Source organism: Salvelinus fontinalis, unplaced genomic scaffold (assembly GCF_029448725.1).
Source record: "Salvelinus fontinalis isolate EN_2023a unplaced genomic scaffold, ASM2944872v1 scaffold_2142, whole genome shotgun sequence".
Classification (NCBI taxonomy): domain Eukaryota; kingdom Metazoa; phylum Chordata; class Actinopteri; order Salmoniformes; family Salmonidae; genus Salvelinus; species Salvelinus fontinalis.
The window spans coordinates 1-19,619 of record NW_026602351.1 but is presented as its reverse complement, the minus strand read 5'-3'; the positions used below and the strand labels follow the sequence as shown (position 1 = coordinate 19,619).

General features: G+C 45.7%; 1 protein-coding gene and 2 long non-coding RNA genes across 6 annotated transcripts; 1 reads left to right on the top strand and 2 right to left on the bottom strand.

The window, feature by feature from the left end:
- Window positions 1-5,704: 5,704 nt before the first annotated feature.
- Window positions 5,705-6,709, bottom strand: LOC129850613 (uncharacterized). 2 transcript variants are annotated; one of them, XR_008758823.1, is made up of 3 exons: window positions 6,623-6,709; window positions 6,255-6,325; window positions 5,705-6,082 (listed from the first exon to the last, which is right to left on the bottom strand). It is a non-coding gene; the product is annotated as an uncharacterized LOC129850613 (long non-coding RNA). The 2 variants fall into 2 exon arrangements; XR_008758822.1 differs by lacking the exon at window positions 6,623-6,709 and adding an exon at window positions 6,436-6,581.
- A 5,288-nt stretch (window positions 6,710-11,997) lies between these two features.
- On the top strand, window positions 11,998-18,044 carry LOC129850612 (uncharacterized). The gene is made up of 3 exons (XR_008758821.1): window positions 11,998-12,074; window positions 12,312-12,422; window positions 17,375-18,044. It is a non-coding gene; the product is annotated as an uncharacterized LOC129850612 (long non-coding RNA).
- LOC129850611 (uncharacterized) lies at window positions 13,318-16,866 on the bottom strand. Of its 3 annotated transcripts, XM_055916926.1 has the most exons (14): window positions 16,522-16,865; window positions 16,118-16,257; window positions 15,942-16,013; window positions 15,779-15,862; window positions 15,515-15,661; window positions 15,345-15,425; window positions 15,074-15,223; window positions 14,907-14,956; window positions 14,716-14,785; window positions 14,537-14,623; window positions 14,365-14,463; window positions 14,162-14,242; window positions 13,947-14,051; window positions 13,318-13,494 (listed from the first exon to the last, which is right to left on the bottom strand). In XM_055916926.1, exons 1-14 carry the CDS (start codon window positions 16,679-16,681, stop codon window positions 13,333-13,335), a joined length of 1,488 nt encoding a protein of 495 aa, XP_055772901.1. In that variant the 5' UTR covers window positions 16,682-16,865; the 3' UTR covers window positions 13,318-13,332. The 3 variants fall into 3 exon arrangements, with proteins under 3 accessions (XP_055772901.1, XP_055772902.1, XP_055772903.1); XM_055916927.1 differs by lacking the exon at window positions 15,942-16,013 and having other exon boundaries at window positions 16,522-16,866; XM_055916928.1 differs by having other exon boundaries at window positions 13,387-14,051; window positions 16,522-16,864.
- Window positions 18,045-19,619: the final 1,575 nt, after the last annotated feature.

Genomic DNA, 19,619 nt, shown 5'->3' with positions numbered 1-19,619 from the left:
AACAGGTCAACGACATGTCAAAGACCTCTTTGAGGAGCCTCATTTCTATGTTTCTTCTGGATACATTCTTTGGGTGTAATGTCTTGTTCTAACATGTCAAATAAAGTGTTCTATATAACAATTACGTTTGTTTTACTTGCGTGGCAACAATCCTAACCGTTGGAGCTCCCTTATTTGTATCTGATTTGCGTATAACACCAAGGCGCATGTACTTTAGTGGATGTAGTAGGCTTGTCATCTGACGTGTATCAATCAACCCTTTTGTAAGCATGGAACTCTGAACCATCCACACCAATTTCCCATCTAGGACGAACAATGGGTGTCAAAACAAAAGCTTTCCAATGTCCAGTAGGAAGAACTGACTCAATGTTATAGCAGATGGTGGTTTGTGAGGCCAGCAGGGCTGTGGTTGGCTGCAGGCCCCAGGGAGCACAGCAGTGTTGGGAATTTTCAACAGAAATTACAACTTTACTTGATACCTCTCACTAGCTTGGTTTCCATCCAAATATGGACCTTTCTTTAATGATATGCATGTACATCTCAAATGTGGAGAGCTTGACTTTCTCACTACTTTTTTTTTGTAAGAAGTGTTGACAAGCTGAATGTACCGAGCGATCTGTTTATAAAACTAAAAGCGCACAGCTCGGACACCCATGCATACCCCACAAGACATGCCACCAGAGGTCTCTTCACAATTGCCAAGTCCGGACTACGGAAGGTACAGAGTCATGAATACGTTGCAATCTATTCCGCATCACGATCAGATTTAAAGAAACACCTTACGGAACAGCGGGAACAGCAGAGATGCAGCAGTAACTCAAAGTTGCGAGCTTGCACCGCTGGATGGCTTCATTGCTCCAGACCACAAGGGGGAGTTGGCGCACTGGAGGATGAATTAGTTGGGTAACATAAATAAATAGGATGTTTAATTTACATAATATGCTTATGTGAGTTGTCATTAGAATGTGTCCCTTTGGACTATACTGTTGACAGTTGCACGTTTCCCTTCTCAGCTAGGGCTCAGTCACTTGGGGCCCAGAGAGGGGTGACGTCAGAATGGAACATTGTCTTCATATGTGAAGGGATGGCGTGATTAAGGGGAAACCAATTATCTCTTGTCTCAACAATGTCTGTGTGCAAGTCACTACCCTCAGTGAGCTTGTCCAGGAGTGGGGAGAAGAGGAGGTTTACTTGGTGGCATCAAATTTATTTATATAGCTCTTACATTAGCTGATATCTTAGTGCTGTACAGAAACCCAGCCTAAAACCCCAGAAGGCAAGCAATGCAGGTGTAGAAGCACGGTGGCTAGGAAAAACTCCCTAGAAAGGCCAAAACCCAAGAGAGGAACCAGGCTGAGGGGTGGCCAGTCCTCTTCTGGCTGTGCTGGGTGGAGATTATAACAGAACATGGCCAAGATGTTCATAAATGATAAGCATGGTCAAAAAATAAAAATCACAGTAGTTATCGAGGGTGCAGCAAGTCATCACCTCAAGAGTAAATGTCAGTTGGCTTTTCATAGCCGATCATTAAGAGTATCTCTACCGCTCCTGCAGTCTCTGAGTTGAAAACGGCAGGTCTGGGACGGGTAGCACATCCGTTGAACAGGTCAGGGTTCCATAGCTGCAGGCAGAATAGTTGAAACTGGAGCAGCAGCACGGCCAGGTGGACTGGGGACAGCAAGGTAATCCTGAGGCATGGTACTAGGGCTCAGGTCCTCAGAGAGAGAAAGAGAATTAGAGAGAGCATACTTAAATTCACACAGGACACCGGCTAAGACAGGAGAAGTACTCCAGATATAACAAACTGACCCTAGCCCCCCGACACATAAACTACTGCAGCATAAATACTGGAGGCTGAGACAGGAGGGGTCAGGAGACACTGTGGCCCCATCCGATGATACCCCCGGACAGGGCCAAACAGGAAGGATATAACCCCACCCACTTTGCCAAAGCACAGCCCCCACACCACTAGAGGGATATCTTCAAACATCAACTTACCATCCTGAGACAAGGCCGAGTATAGCCCACAAAGATCTCCGCCACGGCACAACCCAAGGGGGGGGCGCCAACCCAGACAGGAAGATCACGTCAGTGACTCACCCCTCCTAGGGACGGCATGAAAGAGCACCAGTAAGCCAGTGACTCAGCCCCTGTAATAGGGTTAGAGGCAGAGAATCCCAGTGGAGAGAGGGGAACCTGCCAGGCAGAGACGGCAAGGGCGGTTCGTTGCTCCAGAGCCTTTCCGTTCACCTTCACACTCCTGGGCCAGACTACACTCAATCATATGACCCACTGAAGAGATGAGTCCTCAGTAAAGACTTAAAAGTTGAGACCGAGTCTGCGTCTCTCATATGGGTAGGCAGACCATTCCATAAAAATTTGAGCTCTATAGGAGAAAGCCCTGCCTCCAGCTGTTTGCTTAGAAATTCTAGGGACAATAAGGAGGCCTGCGTCTTGTGACCGTAGCGTATGTGTAGGTATGTACGGCAGGACCAAATCGGAAAGAGGGGTAGGAGCAAGCTCATGTAATGTTTTATAGGTTAGCAGTAAAACCTTGAAATTAGCCCTTGCCTTAACAGGAAGCCAGTGTAGGGAGGCTAGCACTGTAGTAATATGATAACAATTTTGGGTTCTAGTCAGGATTCTAGCAGCCGTATTTAGCACTAACTGAAGTTTATTTAGTGCTTTATCCAGGTAGCCGGAAAGAAGAGCATTGCAGTAGTATAACCTAGAAGTAACAAAAGCATGGATTACTTTTTCTGCATCATTTTTGGACAGAACGTTTCTGATTTTTGCAATGTTACGTAGATGGAAAAAAGCTGTCCTTGAAACAGTCTTGATATGTTTGTCAAAAGAGAGATCAAGGTTCAGAGTAACGCCGAGGTCCTTCACAGTTTTATTTGAGACGACTTTACAACCATCAAGATTAATTGTCAGATTCAACAGAAGATCTCTTTGTTTCTTGGGACCTAGAACAAGCATCTCTGTTTTGTCCGAGTTTAAAAGTAGAAAGTTTGCAGCCATCCACTTCCTTATGTCTGAAACATAGGCTTCTAGTGAGGGCAATTTTGGGGCTTCACCATGTTTCATTGAAATGTACAGCTGTGTGTCATCCGCATAGCAGTGAAAGTTAACATTATGCTTTCGAATGACATCCCCAAGAGGTAAAATATATAGTGAAAACAATAGTGGTCCCAAAACGGAACATTGAGGAACACCGAAATGTACAGTTGATTTGTCAGAGGACAAACCATTCACAGAGACAAACTGATATCTTTCCGACAGATAAGATCTAAACCAGGCCAGAACTTGTCCGTGTAGACCAATTTGGGTTTCCAATCTCTCCAAAAGAACGTGGTGATCGATGGTATCAAAGGCAGCACTAAGGTCTAGGAGCACGAGGACAGATGCAGAGCCTCGGTCTGTGCCATTTAAAGGTCATTTACCACCTTCACAAGTGCAGTCTTAGTGCTATGATGGGGTCTAAAACCAGACAAAAGCATTTCGTATACATTGTTTGTCATGTCAACAGCTTTCTAAAATTGAGAGGAATGGAAGATTCGATATAGGCCGATAGTTTTTTATATTTTCTGGGTCAAAGTTTGGCTTTTTCAAGAGAGGCTTTATTGGAGGAATACGCAGATTTAAAGAGGAGTCCGTAATTTGCTTTCTAATGATCATGATCTTTTCTTCAAAGAAGTTCATGAATTTATTACTGCTGAAGTGAAAGCCATCCTCACTTGGGGAATGCTGCTTTTTAGTTAGCTTTGCGACAGTATCAAAAAGACATTTCGGATTGTTCTTATTTTCCTCAATTAAGTTGGAAAAATAGAATGATCGAGCAGCAGTGAGGGCTCTTCGTTACTGCACGTTACTACTGTCTTTCCAAGCTAGTCGGAAGACTTCCAGTTTGGTGTGGCGCCAGTTCCGTTCCAGTTTTCTGGAAGCTTGCTTCAGAGTTCGGGTATTTTCTGTATACCAGGGAGCTAGTTTCTTATGACAAACGTTTGAAGTTTTTAGGGGTGCGACTGCATCTAGGGTATTGCGCAAGGTTAAATTGAGTGCCTCAGTTAGGTGGTTAATAGATTTTTGTCCTCTGACGTCCTTGGGTAGGCAGAGGGAGTCTGGAAGGGCATCAAGGAATCTTTGTGTTGTCTGAGAATTTATAGTACGACTTTTGATGCTCCTTAGTATATTGAGTTATTGTCACAGTGGCGTGTATAAGTGGCAGAGGAAGTCAGGCGCAGGAGAGTCAAAATAGAGTGTAGCATGGAGTACTTTAATTAAAGTCCCAGTAATCTGCTCCATAACACTCACGGAAAAATATAATACAAATCTGGGTACGAAGACCCATCGCACACCTATACACAAACAACACAACACTTGACAACGAACAATCTCTGACAAACACATGAAGGGAAACAGAGGGTTAAATACACAACAGGTAATGAATAGGATTGACAACAGGTGTGTGGGAAGACAAGACAAAACCAATGGAAAATGAAAAATGGATCGATGATGGATAGAAGACCGGTGAAGTCGACCGCCGAACACCGCCCGGACAAGGAGAGGCAACGACTTCGGCAGAAGTCGTGACAGTTATGCCTTGGATGAGGTAATGTTTTGGTACTATGAAGTACCAGGAACGAGATTACAACCTCGTTTTAGAGACCAAACTGAGCGATAATTTATAGCAAATGCAATCTGCCTAAGGGATACTCCTTTCTCAAGTAAAAGGCCCTTTGTGAAGTTTTCCTAAGATCTGTGGTTCGTCATGTAAGATGAGAGGGGTATATCTTTGCTATAAAAGATCTCAGTTGCCAATATGTTGGAACTCTCAACATTTCATAGATAGTGAATTGTTGAATGTCACAGGGCTTTGGTAAAGCTCACATTATTAAAGATGAAGTTTAAGTATAACTCTGACTGGTGTGTGGTTTGTAACTCTCCTCATTTGGTAATACAGGAAATTGCCACGACAGCACTCATAATGCATTTGGGTCCCAAGGCTTTGTGATGACGAATTTTGACGCGAGCCACCGTTGCCTTGTGGCGCTCAACGAAGATGGCTGACGTCTTAACGAGTCAAGCAAATGTACAATTTGAGAGGAATGTGTTAATGTAGAGACAAACGCATTGACTGCACAATTGTGTAAGCTTACCTTGCAATGCAGCTGAAGTAACATAGCTAGCTAACTATTTACTTGCTTATTGTGTCGGGTTAAAAATAACTATGTAGCCGATCTGGATATGGACCCTAAAACGTAAAGTTCTGAACTAATATTCATACCAATCTATGAACCTCAAGGCTGAATGGCATTAATGAAGCCTAGAGTAGAATATAACTTTAATGTGCCATGGATGCAAGTCCTATATACACATGTACTGTAGTCTGTACATTGAATATATTCACCGGTCATGTACTCTTCCTTGGCAAATAAAGGTGCGGTTCAGGTATGACTGAGACAGTATTTTTCAGTCATATCAAATGCCATTATTTAAATGATGCGGTGTCTGCATGTATTACAATTATACACTTCAACAGTGTTTACTGCTCCTGGGATATCAATGATTACACATTGTAACTATACAATAGACTAAACATGATTGATCTGTAATTCATATATACAGAGAGAAAAAAACCTATGCACATTTAACTCCATTAATCTGAGGACGGACACAGGATAGTATTTCAACCAGTGGAGAATGTGAAACGCTTTATTGAAAGAAGTGCATTTTAATTGTAATATTATAAATACAAGTTCAATCTTGGGCGGGTAGGTGGACTAGTAACCGGAAGGTTGCAAGATCGAATCCCCGAGCCGACAAGGTCTGTCCTTCTGTCCCTGAACAAGGCAGTTCTTAGGCCGTCATTCTTATCTGACTTGCCTAGTTAAAAAAAGAAGGTAGGCAAATCTGTACTTCAATGCACATATGGTGTGCATTAGAAGATGAGGTGGGTAAAGAGGTAAGAACAGCGGCAGATAGCATATGATTCATGAATGACAGTGCTACCCTAATATTCTCTCAGTTCATCACAATTGCGCTGTCGGGACTGGATTCCTCTCACATCAAAACATACCTGCAGACGAGAGAGCATGATTAAGCCTTGTTTTTTTAATGTCTAACACGGTCAGTCATCTCAAATCAGGAGGTGAAATGCAAAACTGACCTTGGATCATTAACTCTGGGGTTTCAATGTAAAGCATCTCTTTAATAATACTTCCTGTTGACTCAACCAAGTGACATCTCACCTATGATCAGGCTGTGCCCTCTGTCAGCCAGTTCAGATGCGGGAGAGGTTCAACAAAACAGCTGATATAACCTAGAGGATTTAGGGGGAGAGGGATGACGTGAGTGGCTACAGAGTACTTTAAGCTGAAAAACATACCCATGAGGACAAACAATAGAAGATAATGCCAATAGGTGTCTCACCACTTGGTTATTGCAAGGCTAACCCATGACTTAGCAGCAACAGATAGTCCAGTGAAAATGGCTGTAAATCTGAAAATTAGCAGCTGACATCGTAAGTTTTTTTTTTAAATTCATGCATGTGAGACAGATTCCATGTACAACAAGACAGGCAGAGATGGAGAAAAATAACACAGAACAGTTTAATTACCTCTGGTTAGGGACACTTTGCCAGCAATAAAGCTTCCACGGCCTGGTCCTCACACAGTGAACATCTGGCAATATCTACATTTTCGACGCCCTTGGTCAGCTCGCTCTCTGAAAGTAAAGAAAACAATAACTGAGATATGACCGTTCAATCTAAAGCAGCACATGTCATTGTTTGAGGATACGTCAATACAGCCCAGTGCTGCTTACCTGAGATGCCATCTTCGTAGGTGTCCGCTTTGACTTCCTTTTCTGTCGGAGAAAAAATTGCTGTCAGAACAATTATTTTGACAAAAAGTAACAAATGCACCTCCATAGCATATAACAAATTGCCTGTAAATAACCACACCTTCATACAAGCGTGCTACTGGATATGGATAATTATTTGTCAACCATAAAACACCTAATGTGGTACATACAATGAATAATATAAAAATAACTGATTCTCTTAAAATGGAAAAATTGTCACATATATGGTTCTTCGTCTGTAGGATTCATTTACTTACTGTACAGACAAGTATATTTTATACATATATATTTTTTTTTACTAATTTTTTTAATGTATTCCAAAGACAGAACGAAATATATTTAGATGCATTTTGAATTTCTAATTGTCAATATTTTATTTTCTGTGTCATGTGTTCATGCCCATTTATGTACATCCTGTGTATGTTACCCTTCCAATGAGCTTATCGTATAAACTACAACACGAAAACTACGGTTTACCTCACTTTGAATCATGTTAGCACAGGTAACGGCCGTTTACAGTCTTTCTTTAGTTTTTCATTCGTACTCTTCCCAATTTACTTAAACTATATTTCTTTATTTCCCATGGGCTTCCCCAGAGTACCCCCTAGTGGCTGGAATACAACTGTATTAAGCCCCTTACAACACAACTGGAATGTTCACGTATCGCCAACCAGCATCAAACTGACCATGACCTAACCATTTGGGTGGTCTTAACCAATCATAGAACAGTATGATATGGCGGAAAAATGCATCCAATTATAATTCAGTATGTTTACACATATGAATATTACAGTATCCAAACTGATATGCCATTTTTAGTTGGCTGGATAACCTGCTGGCTACCCACAGACGTCCAGAGCGGAGTCTGTCGGTTCCATCTCCCAGCACCAGCGCTCCGATGCCCATGGAGCTGGGAGGTGCTGCGCTCAGGGAGACCGGAGGAGGTTCCTTCACGTGCACCATCTGTGGCCGCAGAGGTCACACTGCCGGTCGATGCCGGGTTGGGTCCTCTGGGGGTCGAGGCAGCAAGCAGGGCACTCTGGCGTCACCCCAGGTTAGCTGGCACCATTCTTACCCAGAGCCCTCTGTTGCACACATGTTTTTGTATGTTACTTTTCCTGAGTTTTCCCCGCATTCCCAGCATAAAGCGTTCATCGATTCAGGCGCGACTGGGAATTTTATAGACAGATCATTTGCCTATAGTTTAGGGATCCCCATTGTTCCAGTGGCTATGCCCTTCCCAGTTCACGCCTTAGTCAACCAATATGGTCAGGGTTGATTAGAGAGGCCACCGTTTCCGCTCAGTCTCTTCCTCCTTGACTCTCCTGCATTACCCGTGGTGCTAGACCTACCCTGGTTAGCCTGTCATGACCCCACTGTTTCATGGCAACGAAGGGCTCTCACGGGATTGTCGCGGGGAGGTGTCTAGGGGTTTCCGTTGGTGCTACTACGGTGGAAACTCCAGACCAGGTCTCCACCGTGCGCAATCTCCCCGAATATTCCGATTTGGCTCTCACCTTCTCCAAAAAGAAGGCAACTCAATTACCACCCCATCGTTGCAGGGATTGTGCGATACATCTCCTGGTAGACGCTGCACTTCCCAGGTGTCACGTGTATCCCCTGTCACAGGCGGCGGCTATGGAAACATTTGTCTCCGAATATCTGCATAAGGGGTACATTCGGTCCTCCACTTCACCCGCCTCCTCAAGTTTATTTTTTTGTGAAGAAGAAGGAGGGAGGTCTGCGCCCGTGTATTGCCTATTGAGCCCTAAACCAGATCACTGTGAAGTACAGTTACCCGCTACCTCTCATAGCCACAGCGATTGAGTCAATGCACGGGGTGCGCTTCTTCACCAAACTAGATCTCAGGAGCGCTTACAACCTGTTGCGTTTCCGGGAGGGAGACGAGTGGAGACGAGTGTACGTCAAGGCTGAGAAATGCCTGTTCTTCCAGCAGTCTGTCTCCTTCCTAGGGTACCACATTTCCACCTCAGGGGTGGAGATGGAGAGTGACCACATTTCATCCGTGCGTAATTGGCCGACTCCCACCATGGTAAAGGAGGTGCAGCGGTTTCTAGGGTTTGACAATTACTACCGGAGGTTTATCCGGGGTTTTGGTCAGGTAGCGGCTCCCATTACCTCACTGCTGAATGGGGGCCCGGTACGTCTGCAGTGGTCGGCTGAGGCGGACAGGGCTTTTGGTCACCTAAGGGCTCTGTTTACCTCGGATCCCGTGCTGGGCCATCCGGATCCCTTTTTGGCGTTCACAGTGGAGGTGGACCAAGGCTGGGATAGGAGCCGTGCTCTCTCAGCGCTCGGGTACGCCACCGAAGCTCCACCCTTGTGCCTTCTTCTCGAGGAAGCTCAGCCCGGCGGAGCGAAACTATGACGTGGGGGACCGGGAGCTGCTGGCTGTCATCAAGGCTTTGAAGGCGTGGAGACATTGGCTTGAGGGGGAAAACACCCTTTTCTCATCTGGACTGACCACTGCAATCTGGAGTACATCCGGGCAGCGAGGAGAATCCTCGCCAGGCAAGGTGGGCCATGTTTTTCACCCGTTTTGTTTTCACCCTTTTGTACAGACCAGGTTCCCAGAATGTCAAGGCAGACGCACTGTCCTGGCTGTATGACACAGAGGAGCGGCCCATGGAACCCACCACCATACTCCCGGCCTCCTGCCTGGTGGCACTGGTAGTTTGGGAGCTGGACGCGGACATTGAATAGGCGTTATGGGCAGGGCCCACTCCTCTCCAGTGTCCCGCTGGGCGTCTGTACGTTCCGTCTGCTGTCCGTGACCGGCTGACCTATTGGGCTCACACGTCACCCTCCTCTGGTCATCCAGGTATCGGTCAGACAGTGCGCTGTTTGATTGGGAAGTACTGGTGGCCCACCTTGGCTAAGGACGTGAGGGTTTATGTTTCCTCCTGCTCGGTGTGCGCCCAGTGTAAGGCTCCTAGGCACCTGCCTAGAGGTACGTTACACCCCTTACCCGTTCCACAACGGCCATGGTCTCACCTGTCGATAGATTTTCTCACAGATCTCCCCCCTCACAGGGTAACACCACGATCCTGGTCAGGGTGGACCGTTTCTCCAAGTCCTGCCGTCTCCTTCCTCTGCCCGTTCTCCCTACGGCCCTACAGACTGCTGAGGCCTTGTTCACTCATGTCTTCCGGCACTACGGGGTGGCTGAGGATACAGTGTCTGACCGAGGTCCCCAGTTCATGTCGAGGGTCTGGAGAGCGTTCATGGAGCGTCTGGCGGTCTCGATCAGGCCTTACCTCAGGTTTTCACCCCGAGAGTAACGGGCAGGTGGAGAGAGTTAACCAGGATGTGGGTAGGTTTCTGTGGTCTTGTTGCCAGGACCGGCCGGGGGAGCAGGCGGCGTTCGTGCCCTGGGCAGAGATGGCCCAGAACTCGCTTCGCCACTCCTCCACTAACCTCTCCCCCTTCCAGTGCATACTGGGGTATCAGCCGGTTCTGGCTCCTTGGCATCAGAGTCAGACCGAGGCTCCTGCGGTGGACGACTGGTTCCGGCACGCGGAGGTGACATGGGACGCCTCCCATGTTCACCTTCAGCGCCGTGCTGCGCCAGAAAGCCAGCGCAGACCGTCTCCGCAGTGAGGTCCCGGTGCCAGGTCTGGCTCTCGACCCGAAACCTGCCCCTCCGCCTGCCCTGCCGGAAGCTGGGTCCGCGGTTTGTGGGGCTGTTTAAAGTCCTGGGGAGACTGAACGAGGTGTGTTACAGGTTACAGCTCCCACTCGATTACCGTATTAACCCTCAATCCATGTATGTCTCCTCAGGCCGGTGGTGGCTGGTCCGCTCCAGGGGTCTGAGGTGCGGGTGGTTCCTCTGCCCCCTCTGGACATCGAGGGGGACCCGGCGTATGCCTTTCGCTCCATACTGGATTCGAGGAATCGGGCGAGGGGCCTTCAGTAACTCGTGGAGTGGGAGGGGTACGGTCCGGAGGAGAGATGCTGGGTTCTGGTGGAGGTTGTGTTGGACAATTCAATCATGCAGGATTTCCCCCGTCTCCGTCCGGATCGCCCTGCACCTCGCCTTCCTGGTCGTCCCCGAGGCCGGTGTTGGCGTGCTGCTGGAGCCCCGCGTCAAGGGAGGGGGGTAATGTCACGACTTCCGCCGAAGTCGGTTCCTCTCCTTGTTCGGGCGGCGTTCAACGTCACCGGTCTTCTAGCAATCGCCAATCCACCTATCATTTTCCATTTGTTTTGTCTTGTTTTCCCACACACCTGGTTTACATTCCCTCATTACTTGACGTGTAAATAACCCTCTGTTCCCCCCATGTCTGTGTGTGGAATTGTTTGTTGTAAAGTGTATGTGCACTTCAGACTGGTTTGCGATGGATTATTTCAACCCATATTTTGTTGTTCTGGGAGCCGTTGTTTTTTTCCTCATTAAACTGCTTCGGTTATTACCCAGTTCTGCTCTCCTGTGCCTGACTTCCCTGCAGCCCGTTACGCACCTCTTACAAGATCAATATCTTAGGTTTTGTACCATTGATTTTTCCAAGCGCTGGGTTGCGCAGAACTTAGAACGCGCAGAACTTAGAACGCGGAGGTAATGAAATGCCCAGGAAATGGCACAGAAAATTTGGGCTGGTCTCTCCATAAAAGTCAACCTAACCCTAACCCTATCCAATACATGGATTTGACAGTCAAACTATTAGTTAAATAGCAGTCAACTGTTGTTATTCTATAGAGGGTCGTGATTCGTTTAGGTTAACCAACAAAAAAAGTGGTCTGGTCCCTTTTCCATGATGGAAGCCTCCCAAAATCAACATCCAACATTCCAAAACATAGATATAAGCCTTCAAGTACTCATCTAACCAACTACTTCAGGGTCAGCCAGGACCCTTGTCGCCCCCCAGGCGCCCTGAAACCCAACCCCCTTAAGAAGAAGCCCAAATACGACCTGCCCTTGCCCAGTATACATACAAGGTCAGGGGGACAACACTGGTTTTTCGTCTTGTAGTTAAACTTGTTTTATACACAATTTAAAGGGATAGGTCATCCCAATTACAAAATTACTTAAGTTGAGTGTACATTTCATCCAATGCATCCAAAGTGTACATTAGTCTTTCCTGGTTCATAACATATTTTTTGGTCCCTTTCAGATCTCAGCCATGTGTGGGCGTCAGGCTTGTAAGAGACATGAATTATATGTGAGATTCAGTGAACAAGGCTGGAAGGTGAGATTCTATCTCTCTTAACTACTCATTGTACTGAATAGATAATCATGAACTAACATTTTACCATCTTATTTGCTGTAACACACAGTATTTTTAGGGAAGCAAGGCATTTGTGTAGGATGTGCATTGTAGAGTATGTTCTTTGGATTCTTTATCATGTATTTCTCATTGAAAGAGTCTGTTCTAGTCATTCATCTAATCTTGTCATTCTATTTCTATGGTATTTCTCTCCGTTAGGACTGGGTATTGGCTCCTACCTGTTAGTCTGCCTTCTACTGTGATGGAGAATGCCTCTACCCTCTGTGTTCCTGCATGAACTCCACCACCCACACTATGATCCAACTAGTGGTCAGTATGCACTACTACACCCTCTCTCACATGAACGCTAACATTACTGGTTTCAGTGGGAAAGATGGTAAATGGTTCAGACATTAATGGCAAATATAAAAAACTCAGATTCCCGAGTTACCGGAGTCTACAATGGCAGACTGTTAATGTAGAGTAAGTATAGGGAGAAGTAACATTCAAGACTGAAGCAATTACCCCCTCTAGTGGTAAACGTTATACTGTACCAGGTTACTAAACACACTGATAATATAAAACATTGAGGACACATGCTCTTTCCATGACAGACTGACCAAGTGAAAGCTATGACCCCTTATTGATGTCACTTGTTGAATCCACTTCAATCAGTGTAGATGAAGGGGAGTTAAAGAAAGATTTTAAAACCTTGAGAGAATTGAGACATGGATTGTGTGTGTCATTCAGAGGGTGATTCGACAAGACAAAAGATTTAAGTGCCTTTGAACGGGGTATGGTAGTAGGTGCCAGGCGCACCGGGTTAAGTGTGTCAAGAACTGCAACACTGCTGTTTTTTTCATGCTCAACAGTTTCCCATGTGTATCAAAAATGGTCCACCACGCAAAGGACGTCCAGCCAACTTGACACAACATGGGCCAGCATCCTTGTGGAACGCTTAGTGCAGCTTGTAGAGTCCATGCCCCGATGAATTGAGGCTGTTCTGAGGGAAAAAGGGTGTGCAACTCAATATTAGGAAGACGTTCCTAATGTTTTGTGCACTCAGTGTATGTAGTCCTACATGTTTTTAAATAGTACAGTATCACAAACCACAGTACAAAACCATAAAAAGTGTGGGCCTGTAGTATCTGTAAATCAACTAAACATTGTTTTTTTATTTCCATATGCAGATAATAAAGCATCATTGTTCATGTAATAATCTAATATTAGCATTATACCTCTAGGAAGAGGAAATGGTCATAAAATCAAATAGATGAAAAGACGGAAACAAAAATGTTTTTGAACTACAACTTATTTTATTTAAAAATGTCAAATTCAATGCAAAGTAATGTAGTGCATTGGTGTCTGGATCCCTCTTGGGTGGCAAAGTGTCACAAGAATCCTGTGGGGAGAGAAAACAAGAGAATACATTAAATTAATGGGTGTTAACTAATCAGGGATCAACAAAGCACTTCAAGTCCTTAATTCCTTCAAAAGAGAGAGAGAAGGAGAAAGGAGTATGGTCCCTGCAGTAGGACTACATGCTGGCCATGAGGTTCTCCAAGTGGTACTCCAGGAGGCTGGAGAGCTCCGTGACCAGAGGCTCTGGGTTAAAGTACCAGGCCAGCTGCTGGCCAAACATGTCCTCTAGCAGAGCCATCAGCCCGCCCTGAAGAGAACACCACACAACACATAGAAAATGGCTCTGAGTTACTAGCTTATCAAGAGGAGAGAGACAATTAGAAATACTCCCCCTAAAATTACATTGGAACCTGGTTAACCATGAATAAGGAAGTAAAAAGGAAGTACACTAAGAATATGGAAGTAAACAGGAAGTAACCTCTTGACTCTTACATTGAGCAGCAGCAGGTATCTGTCAGCCTCTGGCTCCATGTTGGCAGCAGTGGGCAGGAAGGAGTACAGGAGAGCGTACAGATGCTCCACAAACCCACCGGGGTGCTAAAGGAAACAAAGGAGGAGAAAAGAGGAGAGAATAGAAGAGAAGAGGAATTTAAGTGAAACTGCTAATAGAGAGATATCAAAACATGTACCAGTGAGATGCTACTTACCACCATCAGGGACTTCTTAGCTGTCATCATCCCAAACAGCAACAGCTCAAAGAGGACATCTATCATGTTCACATGATGGATCTAGGACAAGAAAACACGTTTGGAGAAAATAGGAATGATTTCATATAGATCAGCTACTGTGATGTATAAAAGACATGCATGTGGAAGAACTCAGTGAGACTTGAAAGAGTTAATGAACTCACCTTTGCCTCAGCCAGCTCCCTCTCAATGTCATTCCGCTTGGAGGGGTCACTCAGGTAGTCCACAAAGTCGTTATAGGTACGGATGAACTTGGCCTCGTCCTATGACAAAGAAAAGAGCATCTTAGTGAACAGAACACATTTCCCCTCAGGGACGCTCTCTTTAGTGAGTTACCATGTGGTTGGCCTGAACCAGTGCGCCCAGTAGGACCTTTCCCGCCACAAACAGATGGTTCCTGCTCAGGGTGGAACCAAGCAGGGTCTAGGGGAGAGGGAAGAGTTAGGGTGAGGCATCTTCCTCTAGGAGACAGAACAAGAAGTCACAGAGAGAAAAAGAAAAGTGGGTCCACTCACAGTGAAGGCCTGGCGCAGGGAGACGAGCCTCAGGGCGATGTCCTCCACTCTCTTGGTGGTAAGGTAGAGGCTGTGAAAGGGAGGGAATGGAGCATGTCAACCATCAGAGTCAATGGGGGATAACAGCATTATGACCACTATCCTTCAGCATCTGACAAGCCCAGACTACACAGACATTTAGAGGAACTCACTTTAGCAGAGGAACCTCCCTCTCCTCAGGCAGCAGGTCCTCCTCCCAACCCTACGACAACAAAACAAGCATTCAAAATCAGTGACCAATGCAATGACATAACAAACAATCGGTCAATGGAAGGATCTTAATGCTCTTAGTCAATAGTATGTGTGTGTAACGTCTGACCTTATAGCAGTAATGGCCCTCAGGCTCTGGGTCAGTGAACTGCTGAGTGGTGGGCGTAGAGAAGGATGCAGCCTCCGACCACGCTGAAGAGGAGAGAAGCCCGTCCAGCCCCATGTGGAGAGTGGCGTACACCACTGAGACATCAGTCTGCTGCTCAAAACACACAGAACACACCTGTTTACCACACACACAATATTAGAAAACACACCAAATCTAATGCAAAAATGCCCAGTAATGTCTTGTCTATATACATAGGAAATCGTTTATTTACCTGGTAGAAGCCAAGCGTCACGTCCACAGACATCTCGTGGCGGAGGTGAGACACATAGTGGGTCACCCTGCCAGCCACACGCTGACAGAGAGAGAATACATGTTAAGGCCAAATGGAATAAGTGAAGAAAAGCCTAATCTAATACTATTTCAGTAGTATTTACGTCTTACCTGGATCCAAGTGATGGACTGCACATTGGTGGCACAGTAGGGGATGCCCTCTGGACTAAGCCTGGCTGTCTCCTTGGAGATGGCCCACACCAGTTGAGTCTCCAGGCCTCTCACCCTACTAACGTGGTATATCCCCACCACCACCTGCTGTTGAGATAAACAACAAGACAACATCAACAAAACCACTTCAGCAATCGCTGTGACACATTTCCATCAAGATCAAATGACTGACAATGTAGATTAGGAAGTTGCAAAGACACATACCTGGGATCCCCCACGCATGTAGGTGATGATGGGGCTGATGAACTGGAAAGTTCTCCAAGCTTTAACCACCGGACTGGCATTGTTCTGCACATTACAATACATTCATGTTGGAAACTGTAAACATAGTAACCGTGATGTGACTGTGTGTGGGGGGGTCTCTGACCCTGATCACAACAGGCCCACAGTACAGGGGGCTGAAGCTAATCGGAATCAACTGCCAATTGCCAGTGGCCTCCTAAAGCAGAAAGCAGACAAGAGATTTGTTTCATGTCAAAGAGACAACTTGAATATCTGGGATATTTTTCAAACATAAAACTCCAAACTTTCAGAAAATTGTACCTCAAGGATTGTCTGCACATCTGGCACATCCTCAAGGATGATAGCAGCATTCTGGACATCAAGGAGGACTGGCAGCTGTGGAACATCTGGCACATCATCCAATGGCACATCCAACTGGACCTCATCCAGGACAGTTGTTTCTAAATTGAGGAACATTGGAATATAAAATAAACAATTGTTAGGACATAAAACGTAGCAAGACTGCTAATACTAGCTAGCTAGGAAGCAAAAGTCGATCGCTTAGCAACAGTTACTAAAGTTAATGTTAGCTAGCAAGCTAGGTAGCTACAACATCTCTAGCACAAGCATTTTTGCCAAGTCTGAATTATAGAAATACACAACATTTTGCAAATTATAATGACATTGTTAAATGTCGTAAAATAAGAGTTTTAAACTCCACATACCCTCTTCGAAGTCGCTGTCCACCTGTCGACAATCACGAACCCTGCAAAACAGAAAAAGACAAGAAAAACAAGCCACAAATGAATTTGAACAACCTGTCGACGCAGTAGGCCGCCGACGTCCACGCACTCTCTCCGCCAGTCTTGAAAAGCACCCAGGCATTTTCCAGTCGATTGTTCTATCTCAGGTGTCAAAAATCAAACAAGTTTGTTGTCAGCAGCAAACGGAAGTTGTTTTCGCACAGAAAACGTTCCATAGAACGTCGGTTAGATGTCTCTTGGCAACACACGTTCGAAAATTATTGTTTACAAAATTGACAACTGTGTTGCCATAGAAATGAGTTTGGAATTCTATGATTCCCTTTATAATCCGTTCAAATTGCTTGTCATCATTCTAGTGACGTCGACGTGCTCCTTCGTAGCTTATTGATATTTATTTTTTTATTTCACCTTTATTTAACCAAGTAGGCAAGTTGTGAACAAGTTCTCATTTACAACTGCGACCTGGCCAACATAAAGCAAAGCAGTTCGACACATACAACAACACAGAGTTACACATGGAGTAAACAAACATAGTCAATAATACAGTAGAAAAACAAGTCTATATACAATGTGAGCAAATTAGGTGAGATAAGGGAGGTAGAAGGGCAATAAATAGGCCATGGTGGCGAAGTAAATACAATATAGCAATTAAAAACACTGGAATGGTAGATTTGCAGTAGATGAATGTGCCGCCCCATGGGTCTCCCGGTCGCGGCCGGCTGCGACGGAGTCTGGACTCCAACCAGGATCTCTAACTGCACAGCTTGCCTTAGACCACTGCGCCACTCAGGATAATTCATTTGTTTTTCATCAGGACAATGTCCCAACACACCTCCAGGCGGTGTAAGGGCTATTTTACCAAGAAGGAGAGTGACGGAGTGCTGCATTAGATAACCTGGCCTCCACAATCCCCCGACCTCAACCAAATTGAGATGTTTTGAGATGAGTAGGACCGCAGTGTAAAGGAAAAACAGCCAACAAGTGCTCAGCATATGTGTGAACTCCTTCAAGACTGTTGGAAAAGCATTCCAGGTGAAGTTGGTTTAGAGAATGCCAAGAGTGTGCAAAGCTGTCATCAAGGTATAGGGTGGCTATTTGAAGAATCTCAAATATATGATATATGTTTTGATATGTTTCACACTTTTTTGGTTACTACATGATTCCATTTGTTATTTCATAGTTGTATTCAACAATGTAGAAAATAGCATTTTCTTCTTTGATGCACCTTATGTCTAAACTTCTTTACAGTGAAATGATCTTGATTGGTGATCTCAACTGGTGTTGGTTAAAGCTGGTGTCTGATGATTTAACAATGTTTTGTAATTCTATGAATCTTACCCAGTTGATTAACTCACACACTCGCCTAAATCTTAAATGCTCAGATGATATCAAATCAATCAGGGTAGATTTAACAAATGTTCCACATAAATATTCTGCGATTGGTGTTTTTGTAATGATTTAAGTGACCATTGTGCTGTTGTTGCTGTTAGAAATACACTGCTCAAAAAAATAAAGGGAACACTTAAACAGCACAATGTAACTCCAAGTCAATCACACTTCTGTGAAATCAAACTGTCTACTTAGGAAGCAAAACTGATTGACAATAAATTTCACATGCTGTTGTGCAAATGGTATAGACAAAAGGTGGAAATTATAGGCAATTAGCAAGACACCCCCCAAAACAGGAGTGATTCTGCAGGTGGTGACCACAGACCACTTCTCAGTTCCTATGCTTCCTGGCTGATGTTTTGGTCACTTTTGAATGCTGGCGGTGCTCTCACTCTAGTGGTAGCATGAGACGGAGTCTACAACCCACACAAGTGGCTCAGGTAGTGCAGTTCATCCAGGATGGCACATCAATGCGAACTGTGGCAAAAAGGTTTGCTGTGTCTGTCAGCGTAGTGTCCAGAGCATGCAGGCGCTACCAGGAGACAGGCCAGTACATCAGGAGACGTGGAGGAGGACGTAGGAGGGCAACAACCCAGCAGCAGGACCGCTACCTCCGCCTTTGTGCAAGGAGGTGCAGTGCCAGCGCCCTGCAAAATGACCTCCAGCAGGCCACAAATGTGCATGTGTCAGCATATGGTCTCACAAGGGGTCTGTGGATCTCATCTCGGTACCTAATGGCAGTCAGACTACCTCTGGCGAGCACATGGAGGGCTGTGCGGCCCCACAAAGAAATGCCACCCCACACCATGACTGACCCATCGCCAAACCGGTCATGCTGGAGGATGTTGCAGGCAGCAGAACGTTCTCCACGGCGTCTCCAGACTCTGTCACATGTGCTCATATGCTCAGTGTGAACCTGCTTTCATCTGTGAAGAGCACAGGGCGCCAGTGGCGAATTTGCCAATCTTGGTGTTCTCTGGCAAATGCCAAACGTCCTGCACGGTGTTGGGCTGTAAGCACAACCCCCACCTGTGGACGTCGGGCCCTCATATCAACCTCATGGAGTCTGTTTCTGACCGTTTGAGCAGACACATGCACATTTGTGGCCTGCTGGAGGTCATTTTGCAGGGCGCTGGCTGTGCACCTCCTTGCACAAAGGCGGAGGTAGCGGTCCTGCTGCTGGGTTGTTGCCCTCCTACGGCCTCCTCCACGTCTCCTGATGTACTGGTCTGTCTCCTGGTAGCGCCTGCATGCTCTGGACACTACGCTGACAGACACAGCAAACCTTTTTGCCACAGTTCGCATTGATGTGCCATCCTGGATGAACTGCACTACCTGAGCCACTTGTGTGGGTTGTAGACTCCGTCTCATGCTACCACTAGAGTGAGAGCACCGCCAGCATTCAAAAGTGACCAAAACATCAGCCAGGAAGCATAGGAACTGAGAAGTGGTCTGTGGTCACCACCTGCAGAATCACTCCTGTTTTGGGGGGTGTCTTGCTAATTGCCTATAATTTCCACCTTTTGTTTATTCCATTTGCACAACAGCATGTGAAATTTATTGTCAATCAGTGTTGCTTCCTAAGTGGACAGTTTGATTTCACAGAAGTGTGATTGACTTGGAGTTACATTGTGTTGTTTAAGTGTTCCCTTTATTTTTTTGAGCAGTGT

Coding starts and splice junctions, on each gene's coding strand:
- LOC129850611 (XM_055916926.1), bottom strand. CDS start 16,681: ATGCCTGGGTGCTTTTCAAGACTGGCGGAGAGAGTGCGTGGACGTCGG. Junction 15,426..15,514: donor AGTCCATCACTTGGATCCAG/GTAAGACGTAAA, acceptor TCTCTCTGTCAG/CGTGTGGCTGGCAGGGTGAC. Junction 14,624..14,715: donor CCCTGCGCCAGGCCTTCACT/GTGAGTGGACCC, acceptor CCTCTCCCCTAG/ACCCTGCTTGGTTCCACCCT.